The 23,504-nt window shown below is 48.0% G+C and overlaps 1 protein-coding gene across 1 annotated transcript; it reads left to right on the top strand.

Moving 5' to 3' along the window:
* Positions 1 to 222: 222 nt before the first annotated feature.
* Positions 223 to 23,081, top strand: LOC119377294 (acetylcholinesterase). Its single transcript, XM_037646827.2, has 4 exons — positions 223 to 397; positions 16,845 to 17,139; positions 20,586 to 21,808; positions 22,859 to 23,081. The coding sequence occupies exons 2-4, from the start codon at positions 16,870 to 16,872 to the stop codon at positions 22,998 to 23,000; spliced, it is 1,635 nt and encodes a 544-aa protein (XP_037502755.1). The 5' UTR covers positions 223 to 397; positions 16,845 to 16,869; the 3' UTR covers positions 23,001 to 23,081.
* Positions 23,082 to 23,504: the final 423 nt, after the last annotated feature.

Raw genomic sequence — 23,504 nt, 5'->3', positions numbered from 1 at the left:
TTGGCTCGGCAGCGGCGATTGTGATCGCCGTTGCCGCGGTCTTCCTTTCGCTTATTTTCTGTGCCGCTGGATTACGTCGCGGCACTCACCAGGAAAAGACGGCGTTCCGTCGAATTCGACCCTGACACGCATACGAGTCAGCGGCGGCTCAGGAAAGAGCTTGCTCCTTTATCTATTATTTACTTTTTTCACTCTCAGTTTTAACGAGCGACGTTCTCTCCAACATCGTCGCTCGTTTTCCTCCTCTCAAGAGCGGCCGTCAGCATTCGCGGTACAGTCAGAGAGCGTAGTGCGAGCCCGGTTGTGCGCATCGCATCACATCGAGGATTGTTTGACGTCGTCCAGTTGGAGCGCTGGCCAGCGTGTCGAGCGCGGAGTTCGCTACTGCGTGGTGACGGTGAGTGTGAGCGCTGGAGCCGCTAGTGCCGGCCTATCACTCGGTGTGTAAAATAACTCGATTGGCAAGTTTCGTGCTGCTTTAATAGAAACGTGCAGACGCGATACCTTACAGGCTTCCCTTATCCCACCGTTTTCAGTGTAACGCGGCGAATACTTGTCCAATTCATCGAGCTTTGGGCTTTGTGGTCATGTGCATCTTTCTGATGAATCGTGTAGCTGGCAAACATTGCAGGTATGTTGTACGATGCTGTTGATAAATACACACACTAAAAAAAGAATTCGTAAAAATCCATAATTTGCTAAGCAAAGAAAAAAAAACACCGGATAGCTGTAATTAGCGTAACTGCCATGTTACAGTATGGGTTAGTACGTGCTTTACGGAGCTTATCGTTTGAGGTCATAATCCCGTACTAAGTATTTTGTGAAAAGTGTCGTCCCAGTTGAACACGTTCTTCAGTTCATATTGGGAGCACGATGTCACAGTCTCGATTGCCGGCAGCAAATGTGAAAAGAGACGTCCTTGTCTGCTTAAGAAAACGGCGATGTGGGCGAGTTGGCAGTCAGCGCTCGTGTCCTTGCCTTCCTTACTTCACGGCGTTACCTTTTTTTTTCAGCACTTACGGGCTTTTGCTGCAGACTCTGCACAGTGTCAATAGACATTTGGTGCACGTGCGCGAGCACAGTGATTGCACCGTCACTAGCATAGCTTTGCTTCACGATATCTTATCCCTGTTGATCAGTAATATTTACTGCAAAAGAAACCAGTGTCCAAGTCAAGCGAGGTTGTTTCGCACAGCTTGTATAATCGTGACCGCGATACCGCTACATTTAGTGAAATTTTAAGAGACAGCGACCTTGAAGAATCTGAAGGACAATAAATGGTGAGGACGCTCTCAATCTGAGATGATGCATGTTCGCCTGAACTCATAATTATCGTTTCTGTTCGGGATGTACTTCAATGCATACCTCGTAGCACTGCTAGCAATGCGATTTGGCCGGTGCAGGTGCTACAGGAATTTTTGCTGTAATTGGCCTTTGGTATGTATGTCTCGCTCGGAATGTACATATATCACAGCAAGCTACGCCTAATTTATGCGACATTTTTTTTTTCTCTCTTCTAATAGGCTTTTCTGTCGTTGTTCTTTGCTTTGACTTAATATTTTTTTTCTCGTTCCTGCGGTTTATGCTGATGTTTTGAGCAGCCGGCACGTCGGCGGGCCAGTATAAAAAAAGAAGAAAATTAGGAGCTGAATATGTAGAACAACACAGACAGAAAAACGGATCAGTAACAAACTTAGGGAAGTTGTGAAAGTAGATTACCTAGGATTTACTACTTCCAACGCTTACTTGGAAGTTCCCGCACCACTATATTACTGTCGTATGAGGACGCCATAACAGGAGGGGGGTAGGAGTAACATTGAGTTACCCTTAAATTAGTGACGACGTTGATTCTGACATATCTGTTTGCCGTTCACTGCCGTGAAACACGAGCACGAGCGCTCAGCAAACTCTTTTTGCATCAGATCAAGATGTAGGAAGTTAGAAACACTGCTCTAGTGTATGTTTCTGGCGGCGATGAACCAACGTTTGGTGCATGAGTTTCTTCTAATGTAGTACACTTGGCCGGCAACGTTTAGTTTATTATTAACTAGTATTAATAACCAGAGAAAGATAGTTCTGAGACATTTGGGTATACACGTAACGTTCCGACAATCGAGAGTTCACTGTAATGTCTTCCGTATAAGGCTACGCGGAAAGTGACACCACACGAAGACGTGCCAAGAAAATCGCGACAGCCGTTGGTACGTGCTTGTTATGTCGTGCTCGATGCAGTACGGTGGGGTGCATCCCTCGTAGCCCTCCCAACCTCCTCTGCAGCGTTTGTGCGGTCGTATATGTCTGTACACCGTATGTTCGTATAACGTAGACCTGCGACTTTATTATTTCATAGTTTATCCATTTCACATGCAGTCAAATTTCTAGTCAGTGTAGAAGCGAGTTGTTTGAAAATTATGCGCGCACTTAGCTACCATTGCTTGCTTGTATATTGCCAGAGTGTAATTAATCGGAAAAATCTTAAATGGCATTTTTAATGTGCTCTTGTGTCACATTGTTTCTTCGTTTTTAGCCCCTTTGCTCTATGGCACTATTAACTTATCTATTATTTATCGATCCATACTCTCAACCGAACTACGTATCATTACAAGACTTGGATGAATACAGTAAACGCATCTTTACTGTGAGGGTGCTGTGAATAATTTAGTGAATAATACAGAACAGAGAGAAATAAATAAATAGGGTGAACCGAAGCAGATAAAATTTAATCGGGAAGAAGCTTGCTGAGTTACTGAATGTTGACGACGAATTATAAACGCACAAAAAGTGCTGAAAAAGAAATTGAAGGCACACGAGCAGAAAGAAAGCTCGACACATCAGGTGACGAGGCAGGACAACCGCAGCGAAGGTCCCGAAATAAAGGAAGGCCGAATAGATGAGAAATGAAAACTAGGTTGACGGGTCGGTCCTTGCAGTTTGAAGGAACAAGAAAAGATGTTTGCGTTGGAGAAATGCTTTTAGTATTGTGTTTACAATCAATCCGCGATGAGCGATAAACCTGTGGCGTGATGGACGCATCATAATATGTGGGGTTTTTACGTCCCAAAACTACAATATGATTTTATGAGAGACGCCGTAGTAGATGGCTCCGGAAATTTCGACCATCTGATGTTCTTTAACGTGCACTGACACCGCACAGAACGCGGACCTCTAGCATTTCGCCTCCATCGAAACCCGACCGCCGCGGCCGGGATCGAACCCACGACCTTCTGGTCAGCCGCTGGGCGCGATAACCACTGCTGCACCGCGGCGGACCCGCGTGATAAACTCGCTACGCATCAACGAGTTTTAGAAGATCTTGTGAAATTGTGGAGGTGGAAAAACTAGCGATGTAGTGCTAAAATTGCTTTATAATGACCGAAATTGTTTCATTGCTGTTGTACTCGATGTCTGGTGTTATTCGGAAAGTAGAAAAGTAGTGGCATTATTCTGAATAATTTCGAGAAACCTGGTCACAGTTGCCTGTGGAAATTGATGTTTTCATGCAATAAACATCATATTTCAGGCAGATTCAATTTTAATAGGAAATATTGCATGTACACAGTATGACTGCACTTATAGATTGCACAAGCTCACTGTTGCTTAAACAGAAGTCCACGAAAAAAAAGGGCCCCGCCACGGTGGTTTAGTGGTTATGGCAGTCGACTGCTGACCCGTGTTTCCTTGCAGGAGCATATATGCGAGTGTGTTCTTTAATAAATCTGAGTTGATAGCGCTGCGTACGTGTGCTCCCCTTCTGTGTCCGCGTTTTTTGCGCTACCATTAATAATGGCACTTGTCCTGCTGTGCACAGAGGATGGCGATGATCATACCTACGTGTGCACGGTATACGCGTGGCATTTAATGGCATGTACTACGTTGAATGCTACAGTAATATTCGAAGCCATCGGACTTGCTGACTCAACGAAAGCCTCGTCTCAACAACAATACTACGCCAAGAGGTGCAGATAAAATGAACTCGGAACAACGCTCAGGCAGCTTTTCGAACGTACAAGCCTTCATTTTTACAAGGCTAATGGCTGTGCACACGTGTTGGGCTGCCCCGCCAGAGTCTCCTCGTGCAATGCTGGCGCCGCTGGAGTACGAATCATTTGTCGAGCACGCGTGATTCTGCGTCACTGTTCGAATTAAGAATTGATCGGCTTTACCATCGCTTTGTCACGATCATTCTGTGGAAACAATCGGCATGTGCGGCTCATGAGGTGTTGATATGATGTCGTAGACGCTGGCCCACTATCGACAATCGGCTTCTAAGGGGTGCCGCATCTTAGTGGACGTGTACGCTACACGCAGCTCGTTCTCTTCTAGGGCTCGTTCTCTTCTAGGGCTCGTTCTCTTCTAGGGCTCGTTCTCTCTTAGGGCAGCATAACATAACTGAACAAGTCATTACTCAGGCCAACATGGAAGAATGTGCGTAAAATAAGTTATTTCCCTCTCAGACTCTTCAAATCTGTGATCGTTGCGAACTACCCTATAGATCATAGCGCGCATGATGTCTCCTGACGGTACTGACGACGTATTTCTAAACACTCTACGGACAGTATCTGCATCAACTCTTCGAGTTATATGCGGGTTTTCATTAATGATCATCTTGGGAAAACAGCACTCGCTTCGCCGCGTAGAAAGATCCCCCCAGTCTATTTCCCCGTCATGTCCTCATCGGTAACTATATATAATAGTGCACGTTTTCGTTTTGCTTATATGCCGCTTTCGATTGACAGGTCATACAGGATGAACCAAAAGCTGCAGAAGGATAGAAAATGTGGCTAAAGAATGATTATATGTCTTTCCACCGAATGAATGGACGTTTGCAGAGCTTTATTGAAACAAAACCGCAAGTAAAAAAAAAACGCTTTCCTGTATAGAACTGTCGCAGCTATAGAAAATACAATCTGCTGGAGAGCATGCGAGTTCGTTGATACGATTTCCGGCTGTTATGGCGCATGGAGCGCAGTGTAGACATGCCTGCCATGCTGCCCTACAGGTCTTGCTGCCCTACAGGTCGAGTTCCACAGTATATTCGATAACTCATAAAACCAACATGCCTTTGTGCCAGCGGAGCAGCTTTGGCTTCATGCTGTGCGCGAAAAGAGGCTATTACGTTGGGATAACTGAGTTCCAAACAGGAAACGCCCAGAGGAAGCAGGGGTGATGAACTTTGTTGGGAAAGTGCTATTATACCTCGATGTCAAATTAGCGCCAATAAACAAGGACACAAATATGAGGCAGACAAGGAGAGATATTTTGTTTTTGTCCTACTAATAACTGTTTGATGTGAAAACTCCCACCGAAATATATACACTCTGTGGTGGATGAGCCGTGACACGTCGAGAAATTGCTGCTGAAACTACCATGAAAAATCCTTCAGAAGAAAGAAAGCTCGGTTTGAAAAATCGTATTCCGAAGAATGCAGTTCTGTCGAAACCACGCTGACATAGATCGTGTGTTTTATAAGGGCTTCTAAAGCTAACCAATCAGTGCAGCTTTTACTACGCAAAATGTTAAGTGCCTTGAAAATGCGACTCGCAACTGTACGCAGTCACATCTTACAACGAAATGTCGAACAAAAAAAGACGAAATATCGCAAAACATATATTTACTTGTTCGTTAAAGAACACCAGGAGCTCAAAATTAATCCGGAGTTCGCCACTACATTGTCTCTAATGACCACATCGTAGTTAGGCACGTGAAATCACAGAATTTATTATTTTAACTTAAACCCGCCAATTCGACATATTTCGAGTTTGCAGCAGTTGAAATGTTATCATGATTATCTGCAGGAAGTTTTCAAGCATTATAACCCATCGAGGAATGAAAAAATATGGCGACGCCCGCTCCGACAGCCTCGTCGAGGTAACAAATGAGTTCACCATCAAAATAATGGGTGACGGTTTTAGACTGTAAAAAATACTCACGAAACGGAGGGATGCGCTAGGATAGCCTGAATTATGAATACAGAAATGTCAATGCTTGATAGCTTGCTGATTTCCTGATTATGGATCCATATTATTAAAGTAAATTGTAAATAATTTCGCTAATATCTGAAAGCATAGGTATTATCTAATCGTGCAATGCACTTTATATATAAAAACGATGACATGTTGGGCCCCGGCGGCTGCATTTTCGATGGAGGCGAAAATGTTTGAGGCCCGTGTACTTAGATTTAGGTGCACGTTAAAAGAACCCCAGGTGGTCGAAATTTCCGGAGCCCTCCACTACGGCGTCTCTCAAAATCATATCGTGGTTTTGGGACGTTAAAACCCCAGATATTATTATTATTATTATACGATGACATGTTGAGATGAAACGATTCAGACCCCTTGTTAAAAGAGAGGCAGACAGAAAAGTAGCAACATTTCACTGGTGCAATGCAGTGCGATTGGTACGAAGCGTACTGTGCAAAGGACGGTGTTAGGTTTCGCCGCTCATAAGTCGAAACTGCAGACGGGACGGCGCGGCACTGTACGTCGTACAAAGTGTGACGTGGTTTATTGACGCGTCTTCAGGGAATGTCAACAAGCGTCTAGAGTAGGGCGTCGGAGAGCGGCGGGCGTCAAGCAGACAAAATCCGGGCAAGCGCGAGCTGGAGTCCCCTGCTACTCTTGACACTGCGGCTTGCTTGCCTGCTAGCTTGCTCGTGTGTTTCTTCGTCGTCCTCTCATCACTACATTGGCCCCCGGGGAATAGCGGAGCCATCCTGGCGACTTAAGGCGTTGACAAGATAGCGGGGTCATAATATGGCTTTATCCGAGACACGTGGACGATTTCTCGGGCGCGACGGCGCAAGTCGTCAGATGGTGTCAAGGGCTCGACCTCGTAATTGACGGGAGAAGTCTGAGCAAGAATGCGGTAGGGGCCGTGGTATCGGGCTAGTAACTTGGAGGAAAGTCCAGGAGTGTTCGGCGGTACCCAAAGCCAGACGGGAGCACCTGTCTTGAAAGCAGCAAGAGGTCCGCCGTCGTCGCACCTAAGCTTCTGGCGACCTTGGTCTTCTGTCGTAAATGAACGGGCCAACTGTCGGCAATCTTCTGCGTACCTGGCAAACTCGGAAATTGGGCTGTACTCACATGCGTCCGGTGTGTAAGGAAGCATGGTGTCCAGCATGCAGGATGGCTCTCGTCCGTATAAAAGAAAGAACGGTGAGAATCCTGTGGTGGCTTGCGTAGCAGTGTTGTACGCGTATGTCACGAAAGGAAGAACGGTGTCCCAGTTGGTCTGGTCGGATGCCGTGTACATCGTCAGCATATCCCCGAGAGTGCGATTAAATCTTTCGGTTAGGCCATTGGTTTGTGGATGATATGCGGTCGCCATGCGGTGAACGATATTGCACTGAACGAGCAATGCTTCAATAGCTTCGGACAGGAAAACACGTCCTCTGTCGCTCAAAAGTTCGCGCGGGGCGCCGTGGCGCAGGACGAAGTTGCGTAGTATGAAAAACGCAACTTCTCTGGCTGTTGCTGTGGCCAAAGTTGCAGTCTCTGCGTAACGCGTGAGGTGGTCTACGCCGACAATAATCCATCTGTTCCCAGAAGTGGTCGAGGGAAGCGGGCCGTATAAATCAATACCGACGCGGTCAAACGGACGCGCCGGGCACGGGAGAGGCTGAAGTGTACCGGCTGGTCGTTGGGGTGGAGCCTTTCGTCGCTGACAGGCGGTACAAGTGCGGACATACCTGCACACAAATGAATACAGTCCGCGCCAATAGTATCGCTGACGCAGGCGGTTGTAGGTCTTGAGAACGCCGGCGTGAGCGCTTTGCGGGTCGGTGTTAAAAGCAGCGCACATTTCCATGCGCATGTGGCGAGGTATCACAAGGAGCCACCTCGGACCATCAGACGCGTAGTTCCGCCGATAGAGGAGACCATCTCGAATAGCGAAATGGGGCGCTTGGCGACGAAGAGTTCTTGAAGCGGGGTAAGCCGATGGATCAGCCAGAAAGTCGAGCATGTGGCAAACCCACGCATCCTTGCGTTGCTCCAACGACATGTCTGCGACGTCGATTGGCGACAAGGAAGCTGATGGGGAAGCTGTGTCGGACGCTAGCGGTGAGCGGAAGAGCGCATCAGCATCAGAGTGCTTGCGGCCCGATCGGTACACAACACGAATGTCGTACTCTTGCAGCCGAAGCGCCCAACGACCGAGGCGTCCCGACGGATCTTTCAGCGAGGAGAGCCAACATAGAGCATGGTGGTCCGTGACGACGTCGAAAGGGCGGCCATAGAGGTACGGGCGAAACTTAGCCAAAGCCCAAATTATGGCAAGGCATTCCTTCTCAGTAACCGAATAATTGCACTCAGCTTTCTTGAGAGTTCGACTCGCGTAAGCGACGACGTATTCTTCGTATCCCGGTTTCTTTTGAGCCAGTACTGCACCAAGGCCGACGCCGCTGGCGTCAGTATGGATTTCCGTTGGCGCATCAGGGTCAAAGTGCCGAACTAGTGGAGGCGATGTCAGTAAGCGCCATAGCGTTTCGAAAGATGTGTCGCACTCTCCTGACCAAGCAGACAGGCCATTAGAAGTTGTCAAAAGATTGGTAAGAGGGGCGATGATGGAAGCGAAGTCGCGAACACATCGACGAAAATAGGAACACAGCCCAATGAAACTTCGAAGCGTCTTCATGCAAGTGGGCTTGGGGTATTCGGCAACGGCCCGGAGTTTCGCTGGGTCCGGAAGAACGCCTTCCTTGCACGCAACGGCGTGCAAGCGCAACGGCGGCGGTTCCTTCGACATCGACGTCTATAACATTTGGCGGCGAAACACATGGAGGCCTTGGGCAGTTCGACTTGCATGCAGCTCTTGCCTCCGGAACTGCAGCAATCAGTTTCCCTCCTCTGTAGCTGAGCAACGACGCATGGGTGACAGAGAGCGTCGTCGCGGAGATGGTGATCGACGATTGAAGAAGGATGGTCGATTATCAGTGGCGTACCTAGGTGGTGTGCGTGACGACGAGGGATCAGGTGTGGCCACGGTGTCGAAGAAAGAAGGTGGGCAACGGCGGCAGTGGCGAGCGACGTGTCCAGCGACACCACAAGCGAAGCAGATGGGCCTGTTGTCCGGCGTTCGCCACACGTTTTGACGGCGGAAAAACGAAGGCGAGGGCCCCGCGTATTGAAGCGGCGAAGAAGTCGTGGTCAGCGGCGAGGCAGGGGTCGGCATCGCAGGGGTCGGCATCGCAGGGGTTGGCATCGCAGGTCTGGCATGCGGCGTAGGCTGCTGAGGGGGCCGAGCAGCGACAGCTGCGTAAGTGAGCGGCGCAGTGACGAGTGGTTGTTGGGGTATAGATGGTGGTAGGTGCTCAGCAATTTGGGTCCGAATGACGTGTTGAAGGTCAGGGGCCAAAGTCTGCACTGGCTCGTTCGTGAGAGGTAGTAGTAAAAGCTGACGTGCTACCTCTTCGCGGATAAACTCCTTGATGGTGGATAGCAGCGGCTGCTGATCGGCAGGGCGAGCAGTAACGTGCAAGCTCGATAGCGTGTCGGTCGTGAGGGCTTGGCGCACGATCAAGCGCTGCCGACGCAACTCGTCAAAGCTCTGACACAAGGAGACGAGTGCAGCGACTGTGGTGGGATTCCTTGCGAGGAGCATCTGAAGAGCATCGTCCTCGATGCCCTTCAGGATGTGCTTGATCTTATCCTCTTCGGTCATGGTAGAGTTCACGCGGTTGCAGAGGTTCAGCACATCCTCAATGTAGCCCGTGAAGTTCTCGCCGGGTTGCCGCGCGCGTTGACGCAAGCGCTGCTCTGCCCGAAGCTTGCGAGCCGATGGCCGACCGAAAACGTCCGTAATGGAAGTCTTAAAGACGGACCAAGTGGGAATGTCGCTCTCGTGGTTGTTATACCACAGCTGGGCGATGTCCGCAAGGTAGAACTGGACGTAACCAAGCTTCATTTGGTCGTCCCATTTGTTGCTGGCACTCACACGTTCGTATTTCGAGAGCCATTCTTCCACGTCCGAGTCACCTGAGCCGGTAAAGATGGGTGGATCTCGCTGGCGGAACACGGCGCCGCAGGTGACGTGGACTGCCGAAGGTCCCGACTGGAGAGGGGTCTCCTCGGCCATGGTGGCGATGTGGTCACGAACCGGGGGGAGTTTCCGGGAGCGAAGGTCCAGGTTGGTACTGGGAATCCACGTACCTCCACCAAATGTGACGTGGTTTATTGACGCGTCTTCAGAGAATGTCAACAAGCGTCTAGAGTAGGGCGTCGGAGAGCGGCGGGCGTCAAGCAGCCAAAATCCGGGCAAGCGCGAGCTGGAGTCCCCTGCTACTCTTGACACTGCGGCTTGCTTGCCTGCTAGCTTGCTCGTGTGTTTCTTCGTCGTCCTCTCATCACTACAAAAGCTTCTTTCTCGGCTCCCTCCCTGCCTGGTCTTTGGCTGTGCAATTATCAATAGAAAGCAAACGGCGTCCTTTGAGCAGCTTGTCTACCCCGATGGCCAGCATGGGTTGCGGTCAAGCGACCGTTCTCGGAGGTCGGCAGCCCGAATGTGTGGGAAAATGAGGAGGACAAACATCTCCTGCTCTATGCCGCCGCCCAAGGCGACAGTATGCGTGACCCCAACAACGACCGGCATGTGCTTTCGGCGCCGACGGTAAAGCACGGTGGAGTCGCAACAATGCACGGTCCCAATGCGTGGGAGGCAGGGACACGCATACGCCTTTTCTTTCCCGGAACCGTTTAACGACTGGCACCGCGGGTTCAACTCGATGTGTATGGGAAAATGGCGTGAATGCACCAGGGCTAAGATACAGATGTATTTCGACCGTAAGAATCCCTGAGAGCGTGCGATAAGGAGAGGGAGAGCCATGATGGGAAAGAGTGCCAAAACGCCTGTCTGCACTGTAAAGACACTGCTGTCGAGATTAGGGACAACCCAGTAGGGAGTGGCTTAATCTGAGGATAAACGGATTGGATAAGGGAATGTCGAGGCGGACCACCAGTGGCCACCTCCCCTTTTCTTTGTTTACCGCAAGGTACTTAAGACTGGACGGAATTCGTTTCCCTTCAGTCTAGGCTGTAGTCACTTAACTGTTCGATCAGTAAGACTCCGTACGATGCAACTTTCGTCTGGGCCGTAACCACTTGCTGGTCGAACAGTGAGACTCGGTTCTTCGTATGTAGTAACAGTGTTCTAGGCTCTAACTTAAGAAAAGTAAGACGCTGTTGATGTCTATGTTATCATCAGTGTGCTTCGGCAAGCTGCCCATATTACTGTAAATATTTCGCTGCAATATACCTTCAAGTTTTTATTACCTCCAACCTACCTCCTGCTTCATCGACGTCGATCATCTCCTTGACGGGACTTCAATCCACATCAAGGAGAAAACGAACAAGAAAAAACATAACTGGCGGATACCTAAAGAATATTGTCCCTGAGGTCAGACAGTAACGCGAAAGCGAAAACTCAAGAGACTCTTGCTGTGTATAAAATTTTGTAACAATTTGCATTAAGTAGTGTGAATAGTCTAAGAAACAATCTCGAATTGAGGAGGTGAAGAAAAAAATGTGGGACCTTGTCAGGGCTTTATGTGAAAATATATTAATGTAGACCTGACACGGCGTAGCGTCAAAAGAAACCGTGGCTTCGTTGCTGCGTATAGTGACTTTGTCTTGAGTTAACAAAAAGTCATATCCAGGGCAGCGACGGAGTTCACTGACTGTGCCTTCAGCTCTGGGCGTTGAGCGCCCGTTAAAATGTCGTGGCTTGGGAAGTACGACTCTGAGTTTTTCACGTGAAACGCTCAGATTTTAGACCTTCTCTATTGGAGTGGGAAGTTGGAAATTTCGACCGAGATGTAGGAAGAGTCAGTTGAAATCCAATAATTAATTAACTATTTATTAAATTTCAGAGATTAGAGATTTTGAGACGAGATTTCCGGGACATAAAAGGTGTAGTTTCGAATGGGTGGCAGCAGCGACGACAGCACAGCGACCGTGCACAATGACTGCACAGAATTGCATGTCTACCATCTCATCTCATGCCGCACCGAGGTGACCGCACGACACTAATGAAAATCATCGGCGTGGAGTAGGGCTCAGTTCCTGACAGCATACAGCAGGTAAAAAAATATGAAGATTTATTTTTTCACCTCTAAGATGCATGCCAGGCAGGTGTACTGACCTCTGCCCTAATGCGATCTTGAATCTCTGTTACCCAAAGCTTTATTCGTCAGACAACTAAGTTTTGCGAATACAGGGCAACCCTGGAACACATGCTATGGGAGTGTGAAGGAGGTGGGGTTGCAGACGGGTACGCAACCTCGAACCGAATACACTGCTCAGCTGCGCCCTCGAGGACCAACTCTGGGCCGACCAGCGGGCCGAGGACGCCGTCAGTGTTCAAGGGCTCGTGGTCGTCGCCAAGGCGGGGATATTCGCCCAAATTCGGAATAACTCGCCAGGCTTTATTTAATAAGTTTGTTCTAAGATGAATTCATGCGATAGGTCGCATATATGCGACCGACGGCTACCTCCAACCAAGGACTGACATATGGCAAGCGTTCTTTTTGCCAGCAAGTGCCGCAATGTTTAGGAAATGGTGGTGCTCACGTCTTCTCGAAAAGTCATCGCCCTACTAACAACTGTCAGTGCATGCAAACGTTCAACTCTCCTTCCCTCACTGGGGGACACTGGGACTGTAACGTTCAAAAGGCTCTAAAATCGGATCGACAGAGACTTCACGTAACTGGTTGCTCTTCAGCAAGCTCAGTCGTCCAGCTTTCCTTTGCCTGCCGATACGATTGCGGCTTTACGGTGGACTCGTTATATTCAGAGCCAAGTTTTTCCTTCTCGTTGAAAGTCAAGGTCTATGACGGCCACTCGCCGAGACTTCTTGTGAAGGTGCTCCGTGTCTTGGCTGATAGGAATATGCAAATGGCACACAGAGCTCGCGCTACGTATGCGTTGCATAACATTATACGGAATGAAGAAAGACGATGTATTTTCCCTGTTTCTTGCACATCCCACGTGTATCTATTTTTCTTTCTGATCTTTTGGTATGCATTTGCTTTCCCTTGTTTCTTTTTAGTGGGGGTCAAAGTCGCACCTGCTCCAGCAGGAACCACAGCACGAGCGGGTCGCATACAAACTGAGAAAACGTAAAAATTGGCCGCGTATCTGCGTGCTTCGCTACAAATGTCGTCTAAAGACGATAGAAGAGGCGCTGCGTGAGATATGGACGCCATCTGGCAATACGTCGGGAAACTTGAGTGCTGTATTGCGGGCTGGTAGTCCCGGCGCAGCGGCAGGCGAAGACCGGCGGTGACCAACGCGACCGGTGGGGACGCCGTCCAGCCCGAACACGCTGTTTGGCGCGATGCGCCGAAGGAGAAGAAACGTCCGCACTCAACGAGTACTCTCCACAAACTGTCTTATTTACACGTCGCCTGGGTAAAACAGGAACGCCGGAGCGGCGCCCCCTGTCATTCGTACAATGCAATACTGAACCGAAACCGAAACACAACATGAGCTTGTGCAGAGGGCACGGAGGAAGACAAGTTTCAGCGCAGTCGCATTTTCAGCGCACCTAAAGAAACTAGGGTTGTAACATGGTAGGGCGAGTAGGGCCAGAAGAACCGTCACGACGAAAACCTGCCTCCTCAGTCGTACTCGCCTGGAACATTGGTGTGGCTTCGCGTTCCCTCCTCCGCTCCTGGCCTTTCCACAAAGCTACTGCCTAAGTACGAAGGCCCCTACCGCGTCCTACGTCAAGCATCCCCAGTTAACTATATTATTGAGCCTGTTCAATCATCTACGGACCGCTGTTGTCGCGGCCGCGAGACTGTTCACGTCGATCGACTGAAGCCGCATTATGACCCACCAGTTGTACCTGTTCCTTAGGTCGCCGGGATGGCTCCTTCTCCGCGGGGGAGTGATTTGTAACATGGTAGGGCGCAGACAAGAACGCCTGTGAAAGAAGAAGACGAAGACGGTTGTTGTTGGCGCTCGCGCTTGCTCGGCTTGGACCGCTGATCGCTTCAGCTGTGGCAATCTTTTAATAAACGCGTTACTGTCTCAACGTTAAACGCATGCCATCAAGGTCTTTAAAATTGCGTATCTATGTATTTTCTATTAAAGGAACACACCACCTAATACTTACCTAATGATGTTACGCCTCAGATATGCGTAATATTTACTTTTTGATCGACAACATTCACAAGCATGGACAGCCGTACCAGTTCAAGACGGGTGGGCGGTAAGCAGGTGGTTCAACTTTGGCCGGTTGGCTGAATCGGGGGACGTGCCGACAAACAGAAAGACAGACAGAAAGACAGACCAAAATTTCTGCGTTTAAGTTCCCCAAGAAAGACTATCGTCTTTAAAAGTTGTTTCTCTAAGCAGCCAAGGTGGACGAGGCGTATGTGCCATTCAAAAGAAATAGTTGTAATCTAGTGACTTCTAGGCAGGTGTTATGACGCTCGAAGATTTTTTTATCACGCTGTAAAAAGGGAAAATAAATAAAAATGCTGAACTACCTGGTTTCTAACTCTTAATCTTGTCAATGAGAGTAGAGGTAACGATTCTCTAAACTGCGGTTAAAAACTGAAAACATATCTAGCACGGCAAGAACTGATTTATAGTTGAAACTCGATTTAACGGAGTAATGATGACGCTCGAATTATTGTTAAATTGGGAATTTCGTAAAATCGAAAAGCGGATTTTTCAGTCCTTTGAAGTCTAAAGTTTAGCGTAGCGGAACCAAAAAGTATACCACGGCATTTTTTGTGCCGGTAACGTGCCTGCGCGTCTAAATGGTAGGCGAGGGTGGTCCGAGGGCGGCCCCAACATAGGGGACACCATATCGGGGCGATGCAAGGCAAGTAGGCGGTCACGTAAAACCATGATAGTCGACCGATATCCGATGACGCGGCGAGCGAGAAAGTTGCGACGAGATGATCAATGCTATGTGTCGCATAAATCCAGAAATAAGGAAAGCAACCACCTCTAATACCATTCGGTACGTATGAGCGCTACCGACTGTGTATAATACGTTCTGTGCATGGGCTCGGCGTGCAGCGCGCTAGGTAAAGCTTGCGCCGTAACAAGAGCGTCTAGTTGCTTTAACACGATAGCGTTATAGCGCACGCTAAAAAAAAAAAAACCACTTCTGTGTGAAAATTAGAAAGAAATCACCGCCTTTTTTTGCTCGGTTATTTCATGCAAAACTTCGTTGAATCGGTTTTGGTGGCCGCACTTGTTCGTTAATTTGGGTTGATGACAATGCTGAACCATATGCGTATTTGCCGGGGAATGGAAATTTCTTCTTTAGATCGTGAACTTCAGCAACGTCGGGTTTCGTTAAAACGAGTTTAAACTGTATTACAGACCACCATGAAATATGTCCCTAACGTGTCGGAGGACGTTTTCGAAATAATAATAAACATAAGAAGCTGTTCACGATACTGTAAATCTGCGTATCGAAATGACAGAACTGTTCGCTTAAAGTGCCCTAAAAATTGCCACTACGAACGGTCGTATATGTGCTTGTGATGCAGATTGATACATTCGCACACGCGTTGATTCTCTTGTTTTCCTAAAGATGAATCTTGAGGAAGCATTGCAACTTGAATGCTACAAGTCTTGCGCAGCAGCTTTCTACATAATTGATTATACGTAAGTCATCGCTTGTATTCAGAATTCTTGCATTTTGTAATAGGTCGCTTACTTTTTATTCCGTGTGGGTTGCAGTAATTCATTTACTTTTCTATCTGTAACAAACTGCATGTTACCATTCCCGTTGCGCAAGACAAGGCGAAACAGAAAGACCTAGCTTTTACGGTTTATATTAGACGCAAACTACAATAACATGCCCGCAGTCATGGAACGGGCTAGCCCCGCGGTTGTCCATGCTCCTACAGGCAAACCTCAGCGATCCAATTACTTGCACATCTTAATTAAGGACAGGCAACACTGCCTGTATTGTGGGTACGACATTGGGCACGCTGTGGACCCGTTTTTTTTCTGTCTCGTTATATAGCTGCCGACCTTTCTTGTTACATTCAACGTTCGTGCCTAGGCAAACATGTAAGGAAGTGGCGCTGCGACTACGTACATGGAACCCCTCCCCCCACACAGCGTGCCCGCAACGTTTCACGAGAAACCATATTGAGGCGCTGCGTTGCCGCTACTGCACGTTTGCCTTTTCTATTGCGATAACAATAATACTGACACTTGAAGCGCACTTTTGCCGCCGCCGTTAGGTTCCGTATAATGTATCAATTGATGACATCGTTCTGCGCGTCGTTTGTTCGATGTGCGAGTGCGATCTTGCGAAGGCTGCAGGCGGGCGCGGCTCATGCAGAGGTGAAACGGCCTCTTAAACGTAAAACAGCTCGAAAAAAAAAAAAAAACAAACAAGCCCAAGAAAACACGAAGACGAGTAAAGAAGGACAAACATAGCGCCCCTTTTTATCGTTTTTCGCTGGTCTTAGTTTTTTTTCTCGCTCTTTTTACGTTGAAGATGGATCCACACCAACTTGCCCAACTATCTATTCCATTAAAGCGCGAAGTAGCATGAAAATTAACATCAATCCAATGAGCTCTCTTTAATTAGTATTCGCGAATCTGTCTCCATCACTAGCATGATATTTTTTTCAAGCAAGTGTTTTTATTCCGCTAGGTATTCACTTGTTATCGCTGTTTCTTGATTGCGAAATAATAAGACAGTCCAATTTTCTACTTAAAATCGCTTTGCCCTTACAAAACCTGCTGAGGTCGTAGTACTAGAAAATAACAAGAAAATTATACTCTGTCGGCCGCTTATATGTACTCTTAGACCAATCTCTGTGGCCCTTGTGCCACTACGCGATTGTCATGCTTCTACTTCTGTAGCCTGCAGGCACTGGGACTAGAGGAGATGGCGGTGAAGGCAGCTGTGCTGGTCGGCGTGATTCTAGCCGTTGGTCTGACTGCTACGGCTGAGGACATGCACGTCGAAAGGGAGATCCCCGAGGGCCGTGTCCGTGGCAAAGTGGTGCACGTCCTGGACGGCGAGCCGGTAGAAGAATACCTCGGAATACCGTATGCGGAGCCGCCCGTGGGCAAACTTCGATTTCGGCCTCCGCAGCCAAAGAAAAGATGGCAGGATACTCTGGACGCGACCTCCACATTAACTGCGTGCCCACAGGTGAGAGAGGTCTGTCCTCATTACCCGCAGACGGGCGCAATTCATGCTTGAGTAGCCCCAAAATAATTAATTGTTGGGCTAGTTGGTTCAACATATCTGGGTTGGGAGAGCGAAGGCTTGGCAGGAAGGACAGGACGACACAGAAGAACAGACGCTCAACTTGCAACTGCAAGCTGCAAGTTGCAAGTTGAGCGTCTGTTCTTCTGTGTCGTCCTGTCCTTCCTGCCAAGCCTTCGCTCTCCCAACCCAGATATGTTGAGTAGCCCACTACGCCACCAATGAGCACGAATTGTCGATGTATATCACACAAAGCTGTGCTTGCTCCTTCCGATTTCAACACGACATCGTACTTTATTGGAAAATCGTTGTCGCAATACGCACACCAGCGAATGTGACGAAGTCATTCTTTGACGATATCCGTTTACTGGGGAACCGTATTTACATCACACCATGATTACGATCTCATGTTTGAAGATCGATTGCGGTGTTCGAACGAAAAGAGGAGCGAGAGAGGACACGAGATGTTGATAAAATGGATTATTGCATTCATTTTCTGAACTTTTCGTGTCTTTTCTCCATCCTATCTTTAGAGCCCGTTTTGGCGCCAATTCATTTCCCGAATTAGACATAGCTTATGAGACGTACAGACAAGGGAATAACCTGTTGTTCGTAGTTATCGGTTTCTATTCCTTTGGCCTTGACTACATCCCCCCTGTGTAGGGCAGCAAACCAGGCGTGTGCCTGACCAAGCTCCCCACCTATCGCTGCGTCTGTGTTTTTGCTTCTTCTTCCACGGCGACCCCGAGGTGTAGGCTGGGCGAGCGCTGCTACTAGTGCCGGCACTGCATATGGGTATTCGAGCAGACTGGAGACTATAGGTACACGCTCCTGCTATCGCTGTCCACCTGTTCACCTTGCTGAGCGATCACAGTACAGTGGTAATCTGTGATAGCGCAGGTGTCCTAGATACGGAGTGAACGTCAATAAGACAGCCATAAGGTCAACGAGGGAAGTGCTCGTTAGAAAAAAAAAGAGAGATTTTATGTAGCCCTATTTATCAGCGCTGCGGCAACTGTATTGCCGTAGCACTGCTGACTGAATATGCCGAGGTATCAGAATAGATATGCTGCATAAATCTTCCGTTTACTCTTGAAGAAATCACAGGGCCTTGCATATTTAAGGTTTTGTATTCATCGAAAGACGTCCGCAGTAACATGCCGTGTATTGTAATGCTGATATTAGCAAGACACGGGCTAGATGTCTTAAAACGAGACACCCGTTGATGTTGGGCACAGCAGTCTTCGCTCTGCTGGAACTACCATTCATAGATGAACTACAAGGTGGCTATAATTCTTTTCACGGGTCGCGGAAATAAAACAGCGCAATAAGACGGGGCACCAGGTAAAGGAAGACACCAGAAAAAAGAGGGATGGCTACCCTTTCCTGGTGCCCCGTCTTTTTGCGCTGTTTTCTTTCCGCTATGTCGTACCAACACGCCCAGGCATTCACTTTAGTTTCACGTGTAACTGTTTGTACGCTGCAAGTGATTGCCGCTCGTTAAAATCTGAATTAATGATTACTCTCAACATATTACATTGCAGTGGCTGTTTCACTTTGCGTTTGTGCAGTCTTGTGGAGAAGTCGTCAATTTCTGAAGAGAAAACAAACTTAGACAACATTCTTACACGAGAAGGAGCGTTGAAATGCTATTCAACATGTCACCATGTCATAATTGGTTCAATACAGCACTATTGGTGCTGTAATGAACCAATAGGTAAATACTGAAAAATTTTTAACGCATGTATTCCACTGCAGTCGCTAAGAACCGAATGTTACGAAGAACGCAAATATCTGTTTGTATACTCGATAACTCGGAGGCTGTCCCACCTTGAGCCATCGTGTGCTCATATGCCTTGATATCAAAGCCGTTAGTTTCGCCACCGCCCGATGCGTTTCTTTGTATTGTTCACGTGTACTGCACGAAACTCATTAATGATATTCGACTGCCGATGCGATTGCAGACGCACGTGTTTTACAGAAGGTAAGCGTTATGTGTAACAACTGCAATACTCTATACGCAGAAAAATTTTAATTAAAACATGAATCCAGTATACGCCGTCTAAAAATAACACAATGGTTTACAAAAATTATGGCCGTTTACCGCGAACAAATATTCAGGGAAAGGGTGAAGGCGAGCGTTGACTTTCGACTATTTGTTCATACTGTGTTACAACCGCATATATACGCAACGATATGCGCGGTATACCGCAAAAAAATGCGAACGCACAACACCCCAATCACACACTATCATCGAAAAACCTTTCTGCCCGCTATAGTAACAGTGATGTGTCGCTAATACCAGACTATCCTCGGGCTTTTACGTGAAACGCCTTCAACAATCCACGAGCAGTGGTGCCCTTGCGGTATGCTGCACATGTCATTGCGTTTATACGTATGTGGCTTTGACACAATAATGCCACGCGCGCTTCTTTTTCCATTTTTATGTAACTAGTCCGTTGCACGCGTAGCCGCCGCCTTGCGCAAGCCGCCCCCTAATGTCTGGGAACCTTCCAGATTATCTTAGAATCTTCTTATAGACTTGAGCGCGCAAACGCAAATATTTGAGATTATTCTCGAACTAACGCGGCCGCCAGCGATAAGACTCGAATGTTCGATGCCGTATCTATAAAATGCCGGCCCGCCTTGCCGCGGTTCAGTTTATCGACGGCCGACGCCCTGTTTGCCGCAATCAGTGTGCAATGTGTATTGTAGTTTGACTTTCCGTTTCCGGCCACAAGTTCGGCCAAATAAAGAGTTTCATCTTGGAAACGCCGACTGCCACCTTTTTCGACGTCACGACCCCGTGACATTATGAATAAACAGAAGAAAGCTTGCGCTCCCCTTGACCCCTTCCCTCGTTATTTCTTCGCCCTAAACGGTAATAATTTTTACGGTATACTGCTCAAAATGAATAGTCTAGTCCAGCAACGTGTTCTTTTAATATATAACAGTTTATCGACGTGACTAAACCCTCCTCTCATGGTATAGCAGCCACTTACAAGCCGAAAATCTACTTGACCTTGCCATTGAGTTGGTGTTCTATTGCGCTTGCGTGAAAAATATAGCGCGTCGCAAGTTGTTGTTAAGTGACTGGACGAAACTTCAGTCAGGCTTCGTCAGAAATTTGGCACTCAAGGAAACTCAGGATAACCCCTTCTTGGTAGAGTGTCGCTTATGGTGAAATAATATAGTTCGTTGGTAAATGATTATTTTGATCGCAACATGCACGAAAAGTTTAAAGAGAATTGAAACATTAAAATCTTGTCTTTAGTGTGGAATTACGGCTGCACCTAACTTTAGCAAGGGCTCTCTGCTCTGCAGTTCCACGAACTAGCCCCCCCCCCCCCCCGGTCCTTGTTTAATTCGCCGGAGTTGTTGTCTTACAGATAAAGATGCCGCTGGTTGTCATGAAGAACGTCACCTTTACAGAAGACTGCCTTCACCTCAACCTTTGGGTTCCTCAGAAAGCCATGAACCCGGGCTCCAAACAGCCCGTGCTCGTGTGGATTCACGGAGGAGGCTACACTTTCGGAAGCGCCAATCAGGGGGAATACAGTGGCGCCGTACTCGCCGCGACTACGGACGTCGTTGTCGTCGCGATGAACTATCGCCTCAGCATACTGGGCTTCATGAGCGCAAACTCTCCCGAGGCGCCGGGCAACGTGGGCCTCTTGGACCAAGTGATGGTTCTCAAGTGGATTCAACGTAACATCGAGCACTTCGGAGGTGACCCCGATCGGGTGACCTTGTTTGGAGAAAGTGCGGGCGCGATGAGTGCGCACGCGCACATCATGTCTCCCATGAGTGAGGGTCTCTTCAAGAGGGCTGTCTTGATGAGCGGCACCATGTACAACATCGACTTTTGGGACATGGTTCACGAGAGCATGGTCAAAGGCAACAAGGTGGCCAACATCGTGGGATGCTCCAAAGGCGGTAACATTGACCTCTCATCCAACGCGGAAGACATCATCGACTGCTTTCGAAAGAAGTCCGCCGACGAGCTCGTCAAGGCGGCCTCGGAGAGTGTGGCCCCGAAGACGGTGCCTTTCCTACCGATCTACCACGATGCCTTCCTTCCGAAGATGCCGCTAGTGGCCATGAATCGCGGCTTCTTCGCGTCCGTCGATATCGTGGCTGGTGTCACTTCCGACGAAGGAGCCTTAACGCTCTTGTTTCCGCCGCATCCAGAACTTCTCCCCGACGACCTCGACGGGAGCAATCCTGAAAAACTCAAGAATTCTCTTCGCGCTGCCCTGTCCACATGGGTAAAGGAGGACATACCGGACATAGAAGACAAGTACATCGAAGAAGCGCCGAAAGGCGACGGGAATGCCATCAGGCGCCAGTTCCTGGACTACTTGTCCGACAGATTGTTCAATTGCCCGCTGCGTTTCTTGGCGGAAAAGCACAGCGAGAGAGGCAACAAGGTGTTCGCCTATGTGTTCGACCACAAGTACGATGCGTTCAACTTGCCGGCCTGGATGGGAGCGCCGCACGCTACCGACCTGCACTTTGCCTTCGGCATACCCTACACCGCCGATCGAGGCTCCCCGAATGGACGCATGAGTGAGGCCTACATGCGGATGCTGGGAAGCTTCAGCGAAAACGGGTATGTAGCGTTAAGCCTCATTTCTCTGAATTGCGTATGCGTTTGCACTAGACTCGAATGAACACCACGGAGAGGGGTGCTTGCTCTCTCCTGCTTAACTAAGACGACAGTCGTAAACATAGCACACTACCATGCAGGCCACAATTGAGATACACGAGTGCACTAGTATTTTTAATGAAATATGAGGTCTTAACCTGCTTATCCTAGCTGTTTCCTTTTGTAGTTTGTTAAACGTTTATAGTAATTGGCGGGTTCATTCTCTGAAAATCCGTACAAAAGCATTCAGAAAGTGGCCAAAAACTCCCCGCCTGTGCGGAACGCATACCACAGTCACAGCGTAATCTGGATGAGCGGCCTCCTAAGAGCACGTTGTACACACGTTTACTATTCTTATTGTAAGTGCAGAGCATGGGAAGTAGCACTGATTGAGCTCTGATTAAGCGGAATAATGGCAGGTGTATATTTTGATCCTAAAAATTCGTTGCGAAGAATATTATTTCGACACTGCAGACACTTTGACGTTTATAGAGAGAATAATACAATGGCAACCTTGTGGTGAACAATGGTTATGGCTATGGATGCGCCCGCCATAGCGAGGCCACCATGAAAGCGCTCGCTGAGCTACTGATGATGGTGATGAACTTTGGCATATCCTGTATTGTAAGCTTAGTTTTAAAGGAGCACCGACACAAAATTGTGAAGGCGAGATAATTGAGGGGATTTGTGCAGGTACAGATACATGCATCATCTACAAAATATGAAGGGAAGATATAACCTATAACCTATTTAAAATGAATTTTAATGTGTGTGGTATACAACCTAGCACAAAATGAAGCACCACGGGACATCTACATCAGCTTGGAGAATGCGTCAAGACGAGTGACAAAGGGCTGACATGAAATTAGATTAATTGGTTGTGGCGTAGAGCTTCCTGAGTCACGCAACAGCCCAAACGTCTAGCCTGTACTTCTCGTATATGCGCCCCTAACTACATGCATTGTCTATCCACTGGCTCTCGTGTAACATGAAGGACTCGTTCTCGTCCACCAGGCGCCCTGAGCTACCCAACAAACAGAAGTGGCCGAAGTACACGAGGCGCTCACCCACCATGATTCACATGGATAGCGACCACTTCAACGAGACAAAGGGTTTCCGTGCAGAACAATGCGAACGCTGGAAGTCACTTTTCTAGGGAAATCGCTTTGTATCTTTATGCTGTTATATATTGCTTCTGAAGCTGTACAGTGTTGCAGAATAAATTATGTTATACGTATGTACGATTTTGTTCACTCGTTGTTGGAGCTTTTCTTGGTATTTACACTTATAGCTCTGTATCTTCAATGCGGCAGTTTGGGCACGTTGGTATTCCATCTTGAAAATAACTAAGAGCGCACGGAAAACACGGACAACAAAAAGTCACACATATGCACACACGTAGGCGCTTACGTGTGTGCATATGTGTGACTTTTTGTCGTCCGTGTTTTTCGTTCGCTCTTAGTTTTTGTCTGTATCTTGTGTGTTTACTATTTCCAGATCACATTAAGTTCCTCTCCGCTTTTCTTTCAAGGCAGCATGCCTGTATCGCACATTAAAGGGACACTAAAGCAACACATAAAATCCATAGATTATAGCGATAAAGTGCTCTTTAGTAACTGTAGTTTCACTATCAGCCAGTACAGGTCCAATATTACCTAAA

This window comes from Rhipicephalus sanguineus, unplaced genomic scaffold (assembly GCF_013339695.2).
Source record: "Rhipicephalus sanguineus isolate Rsan-2018 unplaced genomic scaffold, BIME_Rsan_1.4 Seq4303, whole genome shotgun sequence".
NCBI classification, from domain to species: Eukaryota; Metazoa; Arthropoda; class Arachnida; order Ixodida; family Ixodidae; genus Rhipicephalus; species Rhipicephalus sanguineus.
This window is presented reverse-complemented; position numbering and strand designations above follow the sequence as displayed.